This window comes from Polypterus senegalus, chromosome 9 (genome assembly GCF_016835505.1).
Source record: "Polypterus senegalus isolate Bchr_013 chromosome 9, ASM1683550v1, whole genome shotgun sequence".
Classification (NCBI taxonomy): Eukaryota; Metazoa; Chordata; class Cladistia; order Polypteriformes; family Polypteridae; genus Polypterus; species Polypterus senegalus.
This window is the reverse complement of record NC_053162.1, coordinates 62781133-62802081: the sequence shown is the minus strand read 5'-3', so window position 1 is coordinate 62802081 and position 20949 is coordinate 62781133. Positions and strand designations below refer to the sequence as shown.

The 20949-nt window shown below is 37.6% G+C and overlaps 1 protein-coding gene across 1 annotated transcript; it reads left to right on the top strand.

The window, feature by feature from the left end:
* Positions 1 to 436: 436 nt before the first annotated feature.
* On the top strand, positions 437 to 20458 carry LOC120535366 (protein C19orf12 homolog). The gene is made up of 3 exons (XM_039763153.1): positions 437 to 697; positions 14115 to 14293; positions 19962 to 20458. Exons 2-3 carry the CDS (start codon positions 14134 to 14136, stop codon positions 20225 to 20227), a joined length of 426 nt encoding a protein of 141 aa, XP_039619087.1. The 5' UTR covers positions 437 to 697; positions 14115 to 14133; the 3' UTR covers positions 20228 to 20458.
* The last annotated feature ends 491 nt before the right edge of the window (positions 20459 to 20949 follow it).

Below are 20949 nucleotides of genomic sequence, written 5' to 3'. Positions count from 1 at the left end.
AAAGGTGAGCGAGCATGAAGAAGTATAAATGTATGTAGTATTAAGTATAAAGTATTAATGCGCCTGCGCAAAATGAGAACATACGCTACATATCACGAGACTCCGATATAAACACCCCCTCTTGTGCACTGTTTTTTCCGTTATTTTTATGTTTAGGAGTAATTTTGCCCAGCACTTCAGTTATTTATTGTAGAAGGCACAAGTGGTCACGTGGCGTTTCTAATTATGAACCAAACAAGTGGTAAGAAATGTTTCCAGGAGTTATTTTTTAAGTAGCAATCAAATCAATATACGAACAAGCGAAGCGATCTCTTTAGAACTTCACGCGTCTTAAAGGTGGCTCAGGGGAAAAACGTCACAGAATTCTATTCAATCAGAGGCGACCTATGATGGAAGGTTTCACCCAATAGCCGGGCTGGCGATTTTATACCGGAGTCTTTCCGGAAGTACACTCTTTTTTTCGGTCTTTGTGCTACTCTGCTGCGTTGTTTTCTGGCAAGCCGGTGCTTCAGTGCTAAATGGAGACGTAACACCTTTGAAAAGTAGGGCGTATATGACAGTATTTTAAAGCCACACTGGGAAGAATATGCCGGCGAAACAAGGCTGACGTAGTGGTTCTTATTGCTGAAACATAAGCATCGCATGAAGAGGTTTTGTGTCCCTTTGGTACGTCACTAGGAGAAGCTGTCCTTCGATCGTAAGTAATTGTTCGCTGGTTTTATTCATTATAGGCGATAGATGTCACTGATTCACGAAAGGTCTGTTAGCAATGTAAAAGCAAAGTAAAGCAGTGTGAAACCCCAAGTGTCCAGGTTAGTGTCATTTAACCAGAACTGTTGACCTATGAATGTATATTTGGTTATTCATATTAAAATGGCTACTGGAGTCCGTGTCTTGACAATAAAGTTTGAGTTGAATAGACACATGAAAAATGCGACTGTGCAGTAGACTTGTCTGTGAACCTACAAAGTGAAAAGTTAAAGTTACTTGTGTAAACCGAACGGGATGCTATCTTGTAGTTATTGTAGATCAATGAGGTTCCGTCTTTGAGCTCGCATTGAATCGATTTTGACATTACGTAGTTTGGATGAGGACGCGATCATCTTCGAAATCTGGAACTACTTAAAAGAAAACCAACGTACACAGAGTACACTTTGTTTTCCTATATTTTACTAAGGCACGTATAGAGCAATGTGGAGGCGAAGTACAAAGTAAAATCGAGATACAATTTTAAAAGTTGTACCCATTTCTTTTCATGTAGGAACTACAAAAATACTCGTTTACACCAATGCTTTTTAGTTTCTGCTTGTAACATTTCCATCAGAAATGCTCTAAAGCACGCTGTAGTACATATTAACCACAAAAATGTATCGTTTTATTAAAAATAATTTATATTCGCAATTTTATCCCACACAATAATTCAATATGCAATAATAGGCTTATGTTGGTTTAAAACAAATTACTGTTCAATAGTAAGTACAGTGTGATGAGAATGTGGTAGAAAGATAAAACGGGGGTTTTAAGGATTCTTGCGTAGCATTATGCTCTTCGTTTTACTTAGAAATAATTAAATTTTATTGTTTAAAGCTATGTCTTATTTGTAATTGTTGCATGTATCATTTGAAGAGCTTATAAAAAGCCTCTTCCTATGCCTGCTTTACATTTTTGTAGAGATCTTTTTCCAGCTTGTCGATGTATAGTCCTAATATTTTTGAGATGTAAAATGGTCACATTTAGATAATGAAACGCATACATTTATTAAGTTATTTCTAAAATTGTTTAGCACTATATGGTAAGCACTGTTGGATCCAATACCCCTGGGTTTCAGACTAGTGCCAGGTTGTTGCCAGTGGAGCTGGCATATTCTCCCAGTTCTTGCTTGAGTTTTCCTCTGGGTATTCTTGTTTTCCTTCCATCTCCCCAAAGACTGACAAATTAGGTTAACTGATGCCACTGAATTGGCTCAGCTTGAATGCGAGTTTGGTTATGTGATGACGGTTAACCAATCCAGGAGGACTATTTCCTACCTCTTGTTGCTGGGATGGACTCGGACATCCCACAACTTAGAACCCAGTTGCACAGCTCTGGGAATGTTCTGTAAATCCAAGTTACTCAAAAAGGAACTTTTCAGCAAATTTATCCAGGAGTAATGCATTTCAATGAGTGTTGAATGTCCAATATTTAAAATTCCTTATACAGTACAGTAGTCTTCAAAGAAGTGATTAAGATAGCAATTTGTTTATGATTTTAAGTATTGTGGTTTTTGTTTTGACATTGAAACAAATTGTTTTTCTTTTGCATCTTCTCTAAAGCTCTGTAGACTGAACAAATTAGTTGCTTATAACATTTTTTTACAATATTAAAATTGGGATCATAAAACAACCAGATTTTCTTAAAAATGCTGGGATCTAGGCAAAAATTAAATTTCTAAATGTGACCATTTTAACTTAACTGCAGTACTTTATTTTTTTTGAGACTGAACTTTTAGATATTATCTAGCCATCTTAGATGTATTTGTTTTCCATGTTCTTTACTCTTGCACTATTTTTTCTTTGTTAATAATGTGTGTGTGTGTATATAGATGTGTATATTTTAAGAAATATTAAAAGATGGTGGGGAGAGTCAAATCTGTGAAATGTGAAAAGATCACATTTAACTTTATTTTAAAGAATATTTTTGGGGATTTTGTTTTCTGTACCATATTTCATTTGTAGTCTTTATGTAAGTGAGGAGTGTTGTTAGGTTTTTCTGCCATATCTATGAATAGACTGCAAGAACCAAGATGTAATTCAATGCAAATTGAATGTAGATATAAGTGGAATTTGAAAATGCCCACATCATGTAGAAGAATGGTGGCATCTGTCATTTAGATCATCAGGCTTAACCTTTAGAGCATTTCAGAACAAGAGGAGACCAATCTGTGTTCTAAAAGTAAAGTAATGCATGGGTAAGGTTCGCAGAATTGTGGTGTAAGCTACTGTGAATTAAGGTGCCGTGAGTTGTGATGTTTGGGAAATAGCTGCACGAGCAGACCTCTATTGTTGTATAATAGGAGAGAGGTGAAACAGAAACTTAATTAAGGAAAATATAGCTACTTGTGATGATAATTTTGAACTTAAGTTTTAAATTGACAATTATAAGAACCTATGTTCACTTCTTGAGCCTGCTAATACATTCACTTTTGAGTCTCCCATGTAAAAGAATATCATTAGTTTTTCACAACGATTCACTAGCCAAAATATTTTAAAGTTATCCTTACTACATTACTAGTCCCTTTTGCATAATTTTGACAGATTACCCCTTGCATCACAAACCAGTGGAAGCACTTTATTGTGAAACCACAGTGTTGTTGTGTATTGGCTTTGCATACCTAACTCGCTATGCTACCCGGAGCCAACAAGTCATTTAATACTTTTTTTTTTTTTTTTTTTGTGAAAGCAATTGTATAGGGTGGTCCAGATCTAATTATGCAATTTTCATTACACTATAACTTATTAAGTTTATTACATAGAAAATCACCCAAAAAATCCCGGACCTTCGAGAAGTGTGCGAACTGATGACATGAATCGTCCCTGCATAAATTAAAGTCATCCAGACGATCTGGATCTGCATAATTAGATCTAGATGACCCTGTACTATAGCTGTATACTTGTTAAAAGCCTTTTGGACAATTCAGTATAGAAAATCTACCTAAAAAAAAAACAAAAAAATGGGTTGTTTGCTATGAGGGAGCTTGTGATTGCACATTTTGATTATCATGAAGTCTTTCGGTCAAAACGTTCCTGGCACAAAATCTGTTTCGCAACCTCTGAAATATTGTTGCTCCCTTTAACAGGGCACATATTGGAGGCTTTTCACCTGATTGCACTACTTAACCTTGACTTGCCAAAACTTCTCAAAATGGAATTGCAAACACAAAATTATTTTTAAAAAATGGCACTGTTTTTTTTTTTTTTTTTATCACTCAAAGAGTAAAGCAGAAGCCAAATGTTCTATATTTACCTCTTTCATTTGGGTTCATTTTGGTTATAGTGGTTGTTTTAATGGAACCTTGCAAGCATTTCCATGTTGAAGATTTTATTACTGTGATACAGTATAAACTAGTTCTGTTTCTTCAACAATTGCTGACAGGAGCACTTGAAGTTGTACTAGACTTAGAATTTACAGACTCATATAATCAGAGACAATGTATAGAAGCTGTAAACCTCAAGATGAAATTGCCTGTCACGTGCCATCTCCTGTAGGTACTTTGCTTTCTTCTGGTTAAAGGTCACATATATGAAGGCTCAACAAGCCAAAAAATACTGAGCTAATGTCTTAAGTAGTTTTAAAAGCATCACAGAAAACAATGTTTTAAATATGAAATATTCTAATGTCAGCAGTTCATTAACACTAAAAACACTAAACCACTAAAGTAAGTCCTCCTCTCACAAAGACTCTTTCTGTGTAAAGGTCAGATTATCTACTCTAATTGAATGTTTTCTGTCTTGCTCTGGACGATGTTAAGATGCTTTAAATTCATTTACAGCATTAAAAAAAAGATAAAATAGTGGGATGGATTGAGTAAAGGGTATATCTGATTAGGTAGAGGAGATTTTCATTTTTACCTGTATTGGTACTTAGTTCATTTAAGTAAAAAGGGAATGAATTCATATACAGTATATTGTAGAGTTAAATTATAATACCAAAGAATATTGCAGTAATTCTTTTATATTGTGATCCATGCATAGGGATAATATACTGTATTGTATTTTGCAGTCCCTGGCAGTACTCAGTTCTATTAAACCGGTGTTTTAGGGCAAACAAAACTTTTGTTAAAAATAATGGATCTAAGTAGGATATTTGACTACATATGTTTTGAGTTAGTGGGCTCTAGAATGATTTAGCAAACAACACTTTATTTTCTTGATTTAAAATTAAGAGACTTATTTGCCCAGTGCAGTGATATTGTGGGACCAGTAAGAGAGCCAATAACAAATGGAAAAGAATCGCCACATTGAATGGTGTACTCTTGATATGCAGAATGAAACAACATCACTTTTTCAGTTATTGATGGCTTTAGATGTTGGCTCGATGATCCAGAAACCATTGCTGGGATCCAGGGTTTTTTCAGTTCTTTATATTACAACTTGAGATGGGCCTCTCCAGAAGTTTTTTTTTTTGTGTAGCATGCACTGCAGAACTTGTATTTGTGACTTTGTAGATTTTGGAATGTATACTGTCTTGCCTAGTGCATTCCTAACAAGCCCATCTAGAGTATGAGGAAGTATTCTACATTACGTATTAAAGTAAAGTTTGATTGTCATTTGAACTTGTTCTTTCTGTTTATTAGGTACATGTTAGTCGCATTTAACAAAAGATATCCTAGTTTACATTGCTGTGAAATAGTACTTGCCTCCTTCCTGATATACTCTCTTTATGTATTTGTCTCATTGAATGGCTTCAGATATTTAGTTAAAATGTAATATTGGATAAGTTGAACCAGAGGAAACATAACACCATTTCTGAATCGCTACTTAATATTTTTAAGTAATAAAATTATCCAAAGCCCGTATTGCCCATGTGAAAAGTTTATTTCACTTAGTTAACTCACTCAGACACCTGACCAAAGCTAATTGATAATTAAACTGAACTGACTGAACACAGCCAAGCCTAACTGTAGCCAGCCTTATTGAATCTAAATCACACCATATATACAAGTGAAGTATTCGCTACAAGATTACTAGAAGAACACTATGCCTCAATAAAAATAAGTTCCAGCAGAGTTGAAGGAACTTAACCAATTAGGGAAAGTTTACAAAACTATTTGTAAGGCTCTGAGACTCCACCACACCATAGTGAGAGCCATTAAGACTAGAATCCCTGAAGCCTACAAAAAAAGTTGTGATTCCGGGCCTCCTTAAATTCCTTTGCACCTCTCCATCAGCATCTTTGTTTTGCAAATATGTCAATCAACACAGGCAGCAAGAGCATAGTGACAGCTCATTCAAGAAGTCACAGAGAGTGCCAGAAGAACATACATTCACATTCAACATCAGATTTCTTAATTACTGAAAGTGATCAAAATTAATGCTACTTTGTAGAGAGTCTATGAAATGCCTTTTGTTTCTGATTAGGTGACAGTTGCTAGTTCCTCAATAATACTTAGCTAAAATATAAATACTTTCCTTTTTCAGTTAAAGAAACAATTGCAAATTTCTTAATATGTACGTAACTGCTTGTGCACTACTCTGCTGTTTACTTAATAAGCTCATTGTAGCATTAACAGTGGAGAGTGACAAAGATCACTGTTTATTTGGATCTTTGGTTGCAAGATAGAGAGGTGCATTTTCTAAATGTTCAAATTCTTCAGAAGATTGGATATCTAGTAAAATATTTCTTTCCAGTGTTTATGCAGCATAATGGAAAATTTTTCTACTTCCTTATGGTCTGACTGGCAGTTAACTTTCATAGATTAGGCTACAGAGCAACAGAGACACTAAGCTGTATTTTGCCTGTTTGTCTGTTGACCTTCCTAAATTATTTTTTGTCATCTACACCTATTTTATTTATATTTGTTATTCATTACTAGTGAGTGTTGCTGCATTGTTCTTCAAATCACACTGCCACTCCATCCTGGATTTCATCCCATCATTTTTACTGTATTAAACTAACTGGGTGCTCACCTTTAGATTTAATTTTTAAGAAAGTAGATTACATCTGTAGATAAAACTCATTAAGAATCCAATCTGTGCCATCATACGCTTAACTAACAGAACAATATGTGTGTGATGCACTTATGTGTCAAATTTAAAATAAAACACAATGTGACAATTGTCCGTGCTTTTCCATAGGCCTCTATAGGCTGGTCCAGATCTAATTATGCAATTTTAATCCATCCATCCATTTTCTAACCCGCTGAATCCAAATACAGGGTCACGGGGGTCTGCTGGAGCCAATCCCAGCCAACACAGGGCACAAGGCAGGAACCAATCCTGGGCAGGGTGCCAACCCACCGCAGGCAATTTTCATTACACTATAATTTATTATGTTTATTACATAGAAGATCACCTGAAAAATCCTGGACCATTGAGAAGTGTACGAACTGACGACATGAAGAATCATCTTTGCGCCGAACAGGAATCGTCCCTGCATAAATCAAAGTCATCCAGATGATGTGGATCTGCATAATTTAGATCTGGACCACCCTGTCGAGTGGAGAATGGCTACTTGTGATGTTTGATATAGTTGTTTTGGATGTTGAAAATTAGGTAAAGTCTATAGTGATAATCGCTTTTCCTTTGTAGCACTATGTGTTTTAAGTGCGTGTGCCTTACTGTGTGTGTGTGTGTGTATATATGTGTTTGTGTGTGTGTATATATATATATATATATATGTGTGTTTGTGTGTGTGTGTATATATATATATATATATATATATATGTGTGTGTGTGTATATATATATATATATATATATATATATATATATATATATATATATATATATATATATATATACACACACACTAATCAAAGGCAAAGCCCTCACTAATTATCAAACTTCCTGTGTAGGTAGAAGGCTGAAATTTGGCAGGCTTGTTCCTCACAGGTTACTTACAAAAGTTAAGCGGGTTTCATTTCAAAATTCTACGCGTAACGGTCATAACTGAATTCTTCTTACATACATATATACGTCCAAAGCCTGTAGCTCGGTCACCGTGTGAGGCGGCGTTGCGTCCCCTATCCCCACACCTCCCATGTAGTTGGCTGGCTGCCTATATTGCGTCCCTCATCCCCATGCCTCCCACGTAATTGGCTGCCTGCCCATATAGGGCCGTCCATCGCTCTGGTCTCTTCATTCTCTTCCTTGCTTCGCCACAGTATTCATGTCCACCTGCTGATAACTGCAGCCTTTTTATCTAATCCACGGCTTCTCCGCTGTTTTATTGTTCATTTATTACGATTATAGTTCTTGTGTAGGTATTTTAAACTTAGTTTACTGCTCAGGTACCCATTTCCTTTACCGTTCCAACCGTACCCCCATTAACATGTCTATTGAGGTGATCACCATCGATCAACTGTCGCTTACCGAGTGGTTTTCATGCCTGGAGATGCCGCCCGCCTTTTCCATTCTCTGTGTTACATATTGCACGGCCATATCAGGCTCACTCTTGATATCGGGAGGAACATTGTGTCTTATGTATTGAATGATTGGGACAGGTTCAAGGTGTGGACTGATGATGGTACAGGAGGTAATTATACTACACAGGAGCACTAGAAGAGTGAAATGCTTAAGCCCTTCACCTATGGTTCTGCATGTGAGTTGATGGGTGCCGCTGAATTGTTCGGTTGTCGCTTTCAAGTGTACTGAAATGGCCAAATATTTTACACCTTTGGAGAACCGCCAATGCCTTTTAAACATCTTAGATTCACAGTTGACGATTTGAGTAGTAGACACTTTAATGTTTATGAATGTTTAAACTCTCAAAAGCTGGATGTGAAGTTATCGATGAAACCGGTTGTATGCTTACAACGCTTGACAGATGCCGAATTTCACTTCAACACAAGTCCTGCAAATACTAACACAATTGAAACAAACCATGAAACTCAAACCGATTATGACAGCAGCAATCCAAGCTGTGAGAAAACAGTAAAAAGGAGGGGTGTCAGACGTCGTGGTACATTTTCTGATGCAGCTAGACGGAAACAACTTTGTGCTGCTGCCGCCAAATAAGAGTTCATAGAGACGGTGTCGCTAAATACTCGCAGGCAGGATCCACAAGTTAATAGAGACGCTGCTGCTAAATACTCGCAGGCAATTCCACAAGTTCATAGACACGCTGCCGCTAAATATTCGCAGGCAAATCCACAAGTTAATACCGGGAATGCCTGTTAAACATCTTAGATTCACAAGTACCGATTTGGGTAGTGAACACTTCGATGAATGAAACCTGTTATCTTTACAACGGTTGACAAACACGGAATGTAACTGAAACACAACATGTCCTCCAGATACGAACCTGTTTGAAAGAAATAATGATAATCAAATCCTTGATGACAGCAACACTCATAACAGTGATAAAACAATTACATTGACAATCATGTTACGTTGTTTTTAAAATGTTTCCTTTTTCATAACTTTTTTAACACACTACTTCTCCGCTACGAAGTGCGGGTATTTTGCTAGTATTATATATTATATATTACTATGTACTGTACAAGAAGAGAGCTGCTATACGCTCAGCCACACTATACAGACTGCACTGATGCCGAGACCAGAGATATCACTTCCTGACGCCCTTTTTTACTGATATCTGACAGGCTGGTTCAACTAGACTTTTTTATTTTATCAGACCTCCTCTTGCTCGCCCACCTCCACATCCTCTTTGCTTGTGAACTGCCGCTCTGGTTACACTATTAGCATGTACAGCCCCCTCTCGCCTGCCCACCTCTCCATACTCCTTGCTACTGTATTAAGCTGCTACACCCCCGATATTACCATGTACAGCCCGCTGTTGAAACCCTACCTCCCCATACTCTTTGCTTGTGAACTCTGCTCTGCCTCGTCCACGCTATTAGCTTTAGCAATATTTGCCCACCCGCCCGCTTGTCCCTTGCCATCTCTGCAGATCATTAAATCTGTCTGTGCTTGCAGATCTGTGGTTGTCATCTCACAATGTCATGCGAGATGACAGCTGGGCGCTCAACTAAATTAGCCGGGCGATACGCTAGGGAGAACACTGTGTGTAAAAAAAAAAAATAAATAAAAAAAAAAAATAAAATATAAATATATATATATAGTGATGTTATATTTAAATGATTTCCTCATTCTCAATGTTATGCAGACAACCCCAGAGAACGAGAATGTGCAGCAATGGATAACCACACATGAATAATAGCCCTAGGTGCAAAGCACTGAATTAGCTATTTAGCCTAAACTAACTGTCTCTTAGTTGACTGATAGTTAGCTTTCTCTAGACACATTCTATTTTTTTTAACTCAATTATTTATTTCCCAGCAGCCCTGAAGTGCAACATAGGTCTTTAGGAGAACATCATCATGAACATCAGCTTGCGGCTTGGGATGCTTTTTCCATAAATCCCTAATAACCAAAAATAGAGCATTGTGTTTGTTGAACACAGCCATGTTCAAGAAACTACTGCACGTGTTCATGTCTAATTCACATGTGTATATTATAAATGTTAATTTTGCACAGAATTCCATCCATTATCCAACCCGCATTGACAATCCAACACAATGGGCAGCACATTGAACACATTTTATAAGTGGTCAGAAACTTGTAAATAACTCATTAAAAAATAAAGTTATGTTAAAACCAAGCACACCATTGTTTTTCTTGTGAAATTTCCAATAAGTTTGATGTGTCACATGACCCTCTTCCTATTGAAAAAACAAAAGTTGGATCCAAAATGGCCGACTTCCAAATGGCCACCATGGTCACCACCCATCTTGAAAAGTTTCCCCCCTCACATATACTAATGTGCCACAGACAGGAAGTTAATATCACCAACCATTCCCATTTTATTAAGGTGTATCCATATAAATGGCCCACCCTGTATAATATAATGTGCATAATTTACCAAAACACCAATAATTTTTCAAATGTACTAACTAAAAAGTTATAAATAGTGCCTAGCCTACTTCGATTAAGCTAGGAGCATGGCGGCGCGCATGGTCGCAGCGGCTCAGGGCTCTCCTTTTCAGTGCACTTTTTTGTTGTTTTTGTACTTTTTTTTGTCCTTGTTTGTGCACGATCGGTTCGGCAAACATCTGCTACACCATTCAGAACCTTATAGACATTGGTGTCCAGAGCCAGACATCTGTTTCGAGTGTTTTTCATCACACGCACAACATAGCGAGACCAGCGGGCTCTCCGTGGATTGTTGTCGGGTCTAGGAGACGACATAGACGGAGGAGAGAAAGAAAGCAGAAGCGGCGCCGCAGATCCCCTTTAGCGCTTTAGCGTTATGCTAAAGCTAAAAAACAACCATACAAGCCCTATACAGAACTTTATTCTGCACTGAAGGAGCTGCTTTTAATCTCATTGTAGATGCGTATAGTGACAATAAAAGGAATTCTATTCTAGAAATACTGTACTCACCATTTAATTTGACATCTTTGGGCTGCAGGAAGGGAGGAGATATTTCCACACAATGTCCATCTTCGTTTCGATTGCGATCGCTTTCTTTTACCTTCTCTTCCTTCCTTAGCAATTATGTGTCTTGCTTGCATGGTCTTAATGAATTATATATATATATAGGTAAATCACTGCAATGACGGAAATTACATCCACAAACACATGTATCTGGGCTCCGACTGACGCTACTAACGCTCTTGGTTGTTTGTTTACAATCGCGGCAAGCGGATACACGTGACCGCATCCGTTTCGTAACGCAAGATGTTGGTCGTAAATCAAAATTAAAAATTTCATTTTAGACTTCACGATAATTTTATTATAAATTTTATTAATAAAATCAACAACTAAAACAATTTTTTGAATAAATTCTTTATTTAATTTAAAGTACCGGCATGAAAAGTTACTTCTTCATCTGAAAGATGGCTCTGTGTTTCATCATTATTTACTTCCGTATTCATCGGCAAAACCAGCATTGCGCTGGAAATCTTGAATCTGAAACGATACTCGTTGTATAAACCGACCCCCAAACTCCAAGCCAAAAATCTAGGACAAAATTCTCGGCTTATATAACAGGATCTATGGTAGCCAAGTATCTGCAGTGTGTCTGTCTTTTCTGTTGCTTTGCTCATTACAACATATAAATTAATCATTAAGCTTCCATTACCTTATACCACAGAACTCCTGAATTGAAAACCATAATTTTAGCTTTTTATTTTCTCTTGGTGCCGTGTCTCTTGTGCACTTTCTTTTGCTATGTCATTCTCCTTTCATAGTTACTTTATTTATTTGTCTAATACATGAGGAGAATTTTTTGAGACACTGCAGCCCTGGCCATTTAAGGTACACAGACTAGAGGAAACCTGGGTGGGTGGATGGATTTCACTGTTGTTCACTACAGACTTTTTAGTGAGGTGTACCCAGTTATGTATTTTGATTTGAGAATCGCATATGGCCCCTCAAGACTACCTCAACCCATGTATCTATAAAGGCAGTGGCTTTTCAATTTTAAATCCAGATTTGCTATGCGGATGTGAATCCAAGATGGTCTTCCAAGTGGTATCACCTTTTACCAATGTGAAAGTACTGCATTAGATGGCAAAATAATAAATGATAAAGTGCTGTCTTTACCTCATTATTTGCCGTGCCCATCATTATTCATTATTATCTATAGGGTGGTCCAGATCTAATTATTGTCTCTTTTCTCCACCTGCTTTTGGCAGATGTCCTATCCATTACATGGTGCAATGCCTTGGCTGGCATTCAACACCAGGACTGCAAACCTGAATGGCAGCAGTGCTGACCAATGGACTACCTCTCCTCTTTAAAATAATAATGATCATATATTACCAAACTTTGCAATTAAAATTGTTCAACTATTACATTTCACAGCTACAGTTAGCTATTTGTAAAAGTATATGGACATCTCTAAATAGTGAAGAACAACAATGCATCTGAAAGGTAATGTGGGGAAAAACAAAATGCTGAGAGAGCAAATGTCGCTTTAAGGGTCCTGTGTTAGCCATTTGAAGTTTCAGGCTTTAGCATCTTGTCACATACATCTGCCATTTGTGGTTAGATGGCTTTTGTTTTTACTCTGTACTATTTTAGTTGGCTTCCCTTTTTTTTCAGTCCAGTAAACCTATAAAACAGAATTTTTTTTACCACAATAACGTGAGCAAGCATGGTAGCTTTTGCGCATTATCAACGTGTTGTGTTTGAGAATGCAGCTTGCCATGAAAAATAACTGTGCAGAGTTTATTATGATGCTTTGGTAGGAGTATTGGCTGTACCAACAAAAACACAAATTTTTTGAGTTTTGTTTCCATCCAAGATACCAGGGATGCTTTCAAGGATCAAATGGATTCAGGAAAACAATGTAAAAAACACATTCAAATCTAAATCTGCTTCATTTATCACAGATAAGATATCTTTTAAAGTTTTATGCAAAAATATATCATTTTTATTTTTTAAACCTGTTATCTAGCTTTCAGTGTAGAGAATCTTTTGACCAAAATAACCAGGAGTTCCTTTCTTCTTGATGTTTATAAGTTAACTTACTGTCTTTGTTTCTGTTCACTCCTTATAGTGATCCTTGTTTAAAGGTATACAGTGCCTGGAAATGGCCTCCCAAGGCTGAAACCTCAAGTTCCCTTCTGCTTTAAATGTGTCTTTCAGTACTGGAAGCCCACCCTTACTGATTCTGTTGCTTCTATGTGTACAGAAGCATTTAGAACCAATCTAACTCTAATTAAGAACTTCTCCACAAGGCCAGGTAGATCTAGTTGCTGTGTAATTCAGTGCTCTGTGGTCATGCTGAAAGATGCCCTTTTGTGGTTCCTCAGGGTTTCCTACCACCTCAGAGGAATCTGATGTGCTGTTCACATTTTTGAGCTGGTCAAAATGAGATGTAATGCCCCCTATACTTTGTTAATGCTTGACAATAGCACTGCATGTTTGTTGCTTTCAGAATTGGTGATTTAAAAGTCATTTGGGTGATTCTCAATTGCAAAACAATCTGGCTGCCTCAGCCTCTTTCACAGTGACTCTGTTATCACAGTTATTTGCTAAAAGGCATACTTATGTCTTCAAACTTACAGTTTGGATTTTTTAAAAATAATTTCTAAGTAGTTACTTGCTAAAACTTTCTTTGTGTCTGTATATAAAGTGTCACACATTATTGGCTCTGTCCCTCTGCTACCAAGTACTTTTTCAGCCACCGTTCTGTTTGCCTGCAGTGAATAATTAGTAATAATAATTATTAGATAGATAGATTATATGCTTTTTGTCCTTTTTACAGTAAAACTGACTGACTTAGCTGCAGTGCAGTTCAACTTCAGGTTCAAATTTATATGTGTATGTTATGTAAACTGATTAATAAAATGCCAGTGAAACTTGTATTTTACAAACTGTCTTACTTTTACATTTAAGTTCACTTTGTTTTTTTTTTTTTTAAACTCTTCTCATTTTTTATTTTTCAGGTGGAAACATTTTTCAGAGATGCCTGTGCGAACAGATGATGTCATGCGCCTTTGCTGTGATCTCTCTGAGCAGCAAAAAATGAAGGTGGCAATCAAACAATCTGGAAAAGGGGCATTTGTTGCTGGTGCATCAGCTTTTGTTGGAGGCCTTGTTGGGGGTCCTCCAGGAATTGCAGTTGGTAGGTTGCTACTCAGAACAATCATTAAGCTAACATAAGCGGATTCAGCCATAAAGAAAACCAGTGTAAATGGGACAACTGTCAGTTCAGCAACTCTAAATGAAAAGAGTTTCCTCTCTAACTAAACAGAAATATTTAACTATAAGGTGTCAAATCATAAAATCTGAATAATTATGACTGTTAACTTTGCCATCGTCACTGGAGTTCATCTATGGCTCTCGCAAAAGTTTGTTCAAGAGAAATGGTCAATAGTACCTTTTTAAGGTGCATAATAATAGGAAGAAGTCGAAAAAAGAATAAACTATTTACAAAATGTTAAAAAGTAGCTTGACTTAAAAAAAATATGAAGCAGTAAAGAAGTAGTAGTTTCACAAGAGAAATATTAAATAAATTATGTACTTATCCACTCATCCATCCATTTTTATACAGTGCATCCAGAAAGTATTCAGAGCGCATCACTTTTTCCACATTTTGTTATGTTACAGCCTTATTCCAAAGTGGATTAAATTCAGTTTTTTCCTTAGAATTCTACACACAACACCCCATAATGACAACGTGAAAAAAAGTTTACTTGAGTTTTTGCAAATTTATTAAAAATAAAATTGAGAAATCACATGTACATAAGTATTCACAGCCTTTGCTCAATACTTTGTCAGTGCACCTTTGGCTGCAATTACAGCCTCAGGTCTTTTTGAATATGATGCCACAAGTTTGGCACACCTATCCTTGGCCAGTTTCACCCATTCCTCTTTGCAGCACCTCTCAAGCTCCATCAGGTTGGATGGGAAGCCTCGGTGCACAGCCATTTTAAGATCTCTCCAGAGATGTTCAATCGGATTCAAGTCTGGGCTCTGGCTGGGCCACTCAAGGACATTCACAGAGTTGTCCTGAAGCCACTCCTTTGATATCTTGGCTGTGTGCTTAGGGTCGTTGTCCAGCTGAAAGATGAACCGTCGCCCCAGTCTGAGGTCAAGAGTGCTCTGGAGCAGGTTTTCATCCAGGATGTCTCTGTACATTGCTGCAGTCATCTTTCCCTTTATCCTGACTAGTCTCCCAGTTCCTGCCGCTGAAAAACATCCCCACAGCATAATGCTGCCACCACCATGCTTCACTGTAGGGATGGTATTGGCCTGGTGATGAGCGGTACCTGGTTTCCTCCAAACGTGACACCTGGCATTCACACCAAAGAGTTCAATGTTTGTCTCATCAGACCAGAGAATTTTGTTTCTCATTGTCTGAGAGTCCTTCAGGTGTCTTTTGGCAAACTATAAGGAGTGGCTTCTGTCTGGCCACTCTGCCATACAGGCCTGATTGGTGGATTGCTGCAGAGATGGTTGTCCTTCTGGGAGGTTCTCCTCTCTCCACAGAAGACCTCTGGAGCTCTGACAGAGTGACCATTGGGTTCTTGGTCACCTCCCTGACTAAGGCTCTTCTCCCCCGATCGCTCAGTTTAGATGACCGGCCAGCTCTAGGAAAAGTGCTGGTGGTTTCAATCTTCTTCCACTTACGGATGATGAAGGCCACTGTGCTCATTGGGACCTTCAAAGCAGCAAAAATATTTCTGTAACCTTCCCCAGATTTGTGCCTCGAGACAATCCTGTCTCAGAGGTCTACAGACAATTCCTTTAACTTCATGCTTGGTTTGTGCTCTGACATGAACTGTCAACTGTGGGACCTTATATAGACAGGTGTGTGCCTTTCCAAATCATGTCCAATCAACTGAATTTACCACAGGAGGACTCCAATTTAAGCTGCAGAAACATCTCAAGGATGATCAGGGGAAACAGGATGCACCTGAGCTCAATTTTGAGCTTCATGGCAAAGGCTGTGAATACTTGTGCGTTCTCAATTTTTTTTATTTTTAATAAATTTGCAAAAATCTCAAGTAAACTTTTTTCACATTGTCATTATGGGGTGTTGTATGTAGAATTCTGAGAAAAAAAACTGAATTTAATCCATTTTGGAATAAGGCTGTAACATAACAAAATGTGGAAAAAGTGATGCGCTGTGAATACTTTCCAGATGCACTGTATATGCACTTATTTAAGGTCTTAGCATTTCAAGGAGCTTGAGGTCAACCAACAGCTTTGGGGCCAAAGCAGAAACTCCCTGTGGATGAGGCACCAGGCAACAGCAGTGTTGGATTTACAAACAAAATGTGAAAAATGGCACTATTAAAATTTGTAGTGCTGTAAGAATATTAAAGATAATTTAGTAAAACACAGATATAAGAAGGACTGTTCAAAAAAAGCTAAATCTGAGTTTAATTTTTGAATTTATAGATAAGGCCTAGCTTTTTCTTTGACATGTTCAAGCAGCTGAATATTAGACCAATTTTTGCCATTCCCTGCCATACGTCTTTGCGATGTTGAGGAAAAGTGGATGCACCCAAGCAGTCACTGAGGGTGTTAGACTTCACACAAGTAGCAAATGGGTCAGGAATTAAACCCAGTTGCTTAGAGTTTTATGGAAGCATTGATCGCCACTGTCCTTCATTTCTTTGTCCTTAGAAAGATGGCTTGCATATTGTAAAATCAAAAAATTGCTCAAAATGTTTAAACATGTACTTCTGGAGTTTTCAGTGACAAGACATGTTTACATTCAGTTTGTCCAGCCATGTATCTGTTTTTACTATTCCATTCCACATATTTTTCTATGTAGAACAGTAAATCATTAAGTTTTGAGACTTCAAGTATGTTGTATACTGCATATAAAGTACATGATGAATTGTGGTGTTTTAAAATGTTTTTCTGTTTCTTTCACCTATACGTGTTGCATATTGTTCCTGGTCTAAAATGTCCTTGGGCGCTTTGAAACCACTTGGGGCATACAATTTCACCAGCTTGTCCTAAATCAATACCTGGGTTTTCTCACAGTGAGCATCCTTCTCTTCAGTGCATGCCAGAGATCACAGTCAAAGAAGATCATGAAGACTAAACATTTGCAAACTTTATACAACTCTGGCATTGGCTTCCTGTTGATATTTTGTCCATAGAAGTCACAGAGTGATTTCAGCCACACACTGATCTATGTTAGAGGTGTTGTAATGTTCCACAGCCTGAATAGAATCGTCATTGATTCTTCTAGAAGTGGGTTTTGATCATTTCTTTAGGCCATTATCCTAGCATCTTGTCATAAGCTTTCCTGGAAAAAGCTGAAGAATGAAATTTCTCTATAATTTGAACAGCACTTGCCAGCTCAGTTTTTAAAAATAGGAACCACAACCTCCAGTCTATTGATCTTGAGGTGCAGTTGCCTTAAACATAATGTTGAAGAATCATGGTAATTAAAATACTCCTTTTAATATTGTGTTCCACCTGTTCCTGCTGTGCCACATGAATCCTTTATCCTTGTTGAACTTCTCATTCTCATATATATATATATATATATATATATATATATATATATATATATATATATATATATATATATATATATATATATATATATATATATATATATACATACATACATACACACATTTCAGCCATAACAATGGCCCATATGCATTCAGATGCTTCTGAAGCAGTCTAATGTGCATGTCTCTACTGAGGAATTTGCTCAGGGTATCACTTTCCCACTTGACTGCTATCATTTCTGAGACTGCATTGCTAAGATGTGAACATGGTTTGCTAGAATTACAAGTGGGGAGTCCTTCTGCTGAGATCTCTGTTTAGCAACTAGCCAATGTGGCTGCTAGTTGTGGTGGGGATTCATGCACAAGAGCAAATTTTCAACAATGTGGCATGTGCTTTTCTAGTTACATTCTCTTCTCCCCCAATTTGCAAGCTTTCGAGGCAACTCAGGCCCCTTCTGACATCTTGCCTGAAGAAGGGGCCTGAGTTGCCTCGAAAGCTTGCATATTGTAATCTTTTTAGTTAGCCAATAAAAGGTGTAATTTTGCTTGGCTTTTCTCTACATTCATAATGGCTAACACGGTACAACAACCTAGTACTTCTCCCCCAATAAATTCTGGATCAAGGTGTCACTCACCCTCCTGACTACTGTTCTCTCTGAGACAGTAATGCTGGGATAGGAACAAGGGTTGCTGGAATTACAATTAGTGAGTCCTTCTGTTGAGCTACACGGAGATCTCTCTTCAGTCACCAGCCAATCTGGATTATAGCCGTCCCATGGCATTATGCACAGGAGCCACCTCTTGGCAATGTGGTGTGTGCTGCTCTAGTTTCACTTACACTTGAGTTAATCTACATTAATCTGTGTTACTGTGCCTTTTGTCTTTGGTGTGGATTTGTGTCTCTCTGTCCCGGCTGCCATTCTTCCTGAGAAAGCACTGCTGGGATGCAATCACAGGCCACCAAATTTACAAGCAGCAAGTTTTACCATTGAGGAGCACAGTATGTTTCTCAGCACAGATAATGGGAATAGTTTGCCTAACGGATTTATGAGCTCAACCTCCTGACATTATCCCCAGACAAGATAGTAGCATTCTCATCTTATCTCAGAATAGCTTAGAAAATTTCTTCCCTAAACATTTCAAATGATTTGAGGATGTCAAAAAGTCATTCTTCAATGGCCTCAATAAGACTACAGGCAAACACTCAGTGTCGGTTTGGAACATGACTGATAATTGAGTTATAGGAATTTCTTATTTGCAGTCATTGCAGCTAAATGTGGTGGAAGCTATTAAGTATAACAAGGTGATTATCAACAGTGTCATTTGGTGCTGGATATACACTTATTTTCATACTCGGTGAAAAAAATTGCAATAATGGAAGAAATTAGAAAGGAACAAATACTTTCTTGTGCATTATACATATTATTGTGTGACCAGCTCAATTAGCTTCAGGGTCTTGGGGACTAAACCTAATGCAAGATGGCCGTCTGTCACAGGACCCACTTCCTTACACATGGAGCTGCCAGTTAACCTACTCTAAATGTCTTTGTAAATTTGTGAGGAAGTCCACACCAACAAATAGAGAATGAACAAGTTCTACATGGACAACAACTGAGGATTCAAATCCTTAATACTGAACCTGTGAGGCAGCAGAGCGTGCCACTGTGCCACCATGCGGCTCCTTGTTTCATATAATTCTTGTCTTTCGTGCAGGAGTGGTCAATTACATTATCTTTGTATTCAATTTCAGCTCCTTAGCCACACAACCTACATGGAGTTTGGAAAAATGCAGTGGTCAGGTTGTAGTGTCGTACCACAGTATCATCAAGTATTAGTTTTAGCACATTAAAACTTATGTATGCTAACAAATAATTCATTACACATTATAGAATATTTTCAGTGTTTCACTTTCATAATGGCAGATTGGACACCTTTGTTGTGCATTCTTGTAACTGTGATGGCCTGCTATCCCCTGCAGGGCTGATTCCAGACTTGCACAAATGTTATTCTTAGGTGGAATTTGAAGAAATGAATTCAGAAATCTTGCTCTTACCTGCATGTTGATTTTTTTACAACGCTCAAAACATCAGATTAACCGCTGTAATGTATTTAGAGCACAGTATACTTCTTTATATTCTGCTTTCTGGCTGATGAGAAGTGATTTTTTTTTGCCTTCTTGATCATTATTTTCTTTCTTTTAATGCATGACCCTCCACCAGTACGACTTGAAATACAGCTCACATGCGGAAAATCTAAAGTGTTCATGTTTTCTTTAGTTTCAGTATTTATTTTCCATTTCTTTGTTTTCAGGTGGTGCAGTTGGAGGCCTTTTAGGATGCTGGATGACTAGTGGCCAGTTCAAGCCTTTGCCACAGATCCTAATGGAACTACCGCCTCAGCAGCAAAAGAAACTTTATGATGATATCATGGCAATCATTTCCCAGTTAGACTGGACGGACGCTGCCCAACTCACCGCCCTGGTTATGAGCAATGCAGCCATGCAGCAGAAAGTGGTGGCGGCCTTAGTGAATTATGTCACACAAGAGCTCAGAGCTGAAGTCCAGTATGGAGACTAACCACCTTTGACATTTATCATAAAGATCAAAATATCGGTCGCTAATAGTCTGGTTCCAATGGAAGTGTTTTTCTAGTGTGATAATTGAGGATTATTTTTGGGACAAAATGAGTGATGCCTTACAAGTTGTTTTTTTGATTTTTATTTTCAATTATGCACTTCATTGTGAAAGAAATTGACTGGAACAATGCTTTCTGAAGATTCATTTAATAAATATATTAAGGCCAACTGAGTGATGATTTATGTTGTAATTGTTGAGTATTATGAAGTGTCTCGGGTAACAGGATATTAAATTTAATGTAGATGCACCACATCTTTTTGTGCTTGCATGTATAGTTTGTATTACATACTGCTTTTGTCTTACATGTGGGGTTAGAGAAACTCATTTTGTCATCTGTCCTAAGAAAAATAATTGCCATTATAAAAAGGAAGGGGTGAATACATTGAGAATACAAAATCACAAGAAACCACAAAGTCTCCAGTAAGGTGTCGGTGGCCCATATCCCCATTTTAAAATATACCTTATTACCTCTCCTCACACTCTTGATGTATCTCTTGCCCCAGTTCCACTGGAACGGGAGTCTTTGCTCTTACGTATTTCCCTACTTCAAATATAACCATGGCCTTTAAAACTATATGTGGGGTGACCTTTTGGACACACCTCAGAATAACATCACTTGTACATGCATCTCTGAACCCTGTTCTTCTTCAAGGATCTCCGGA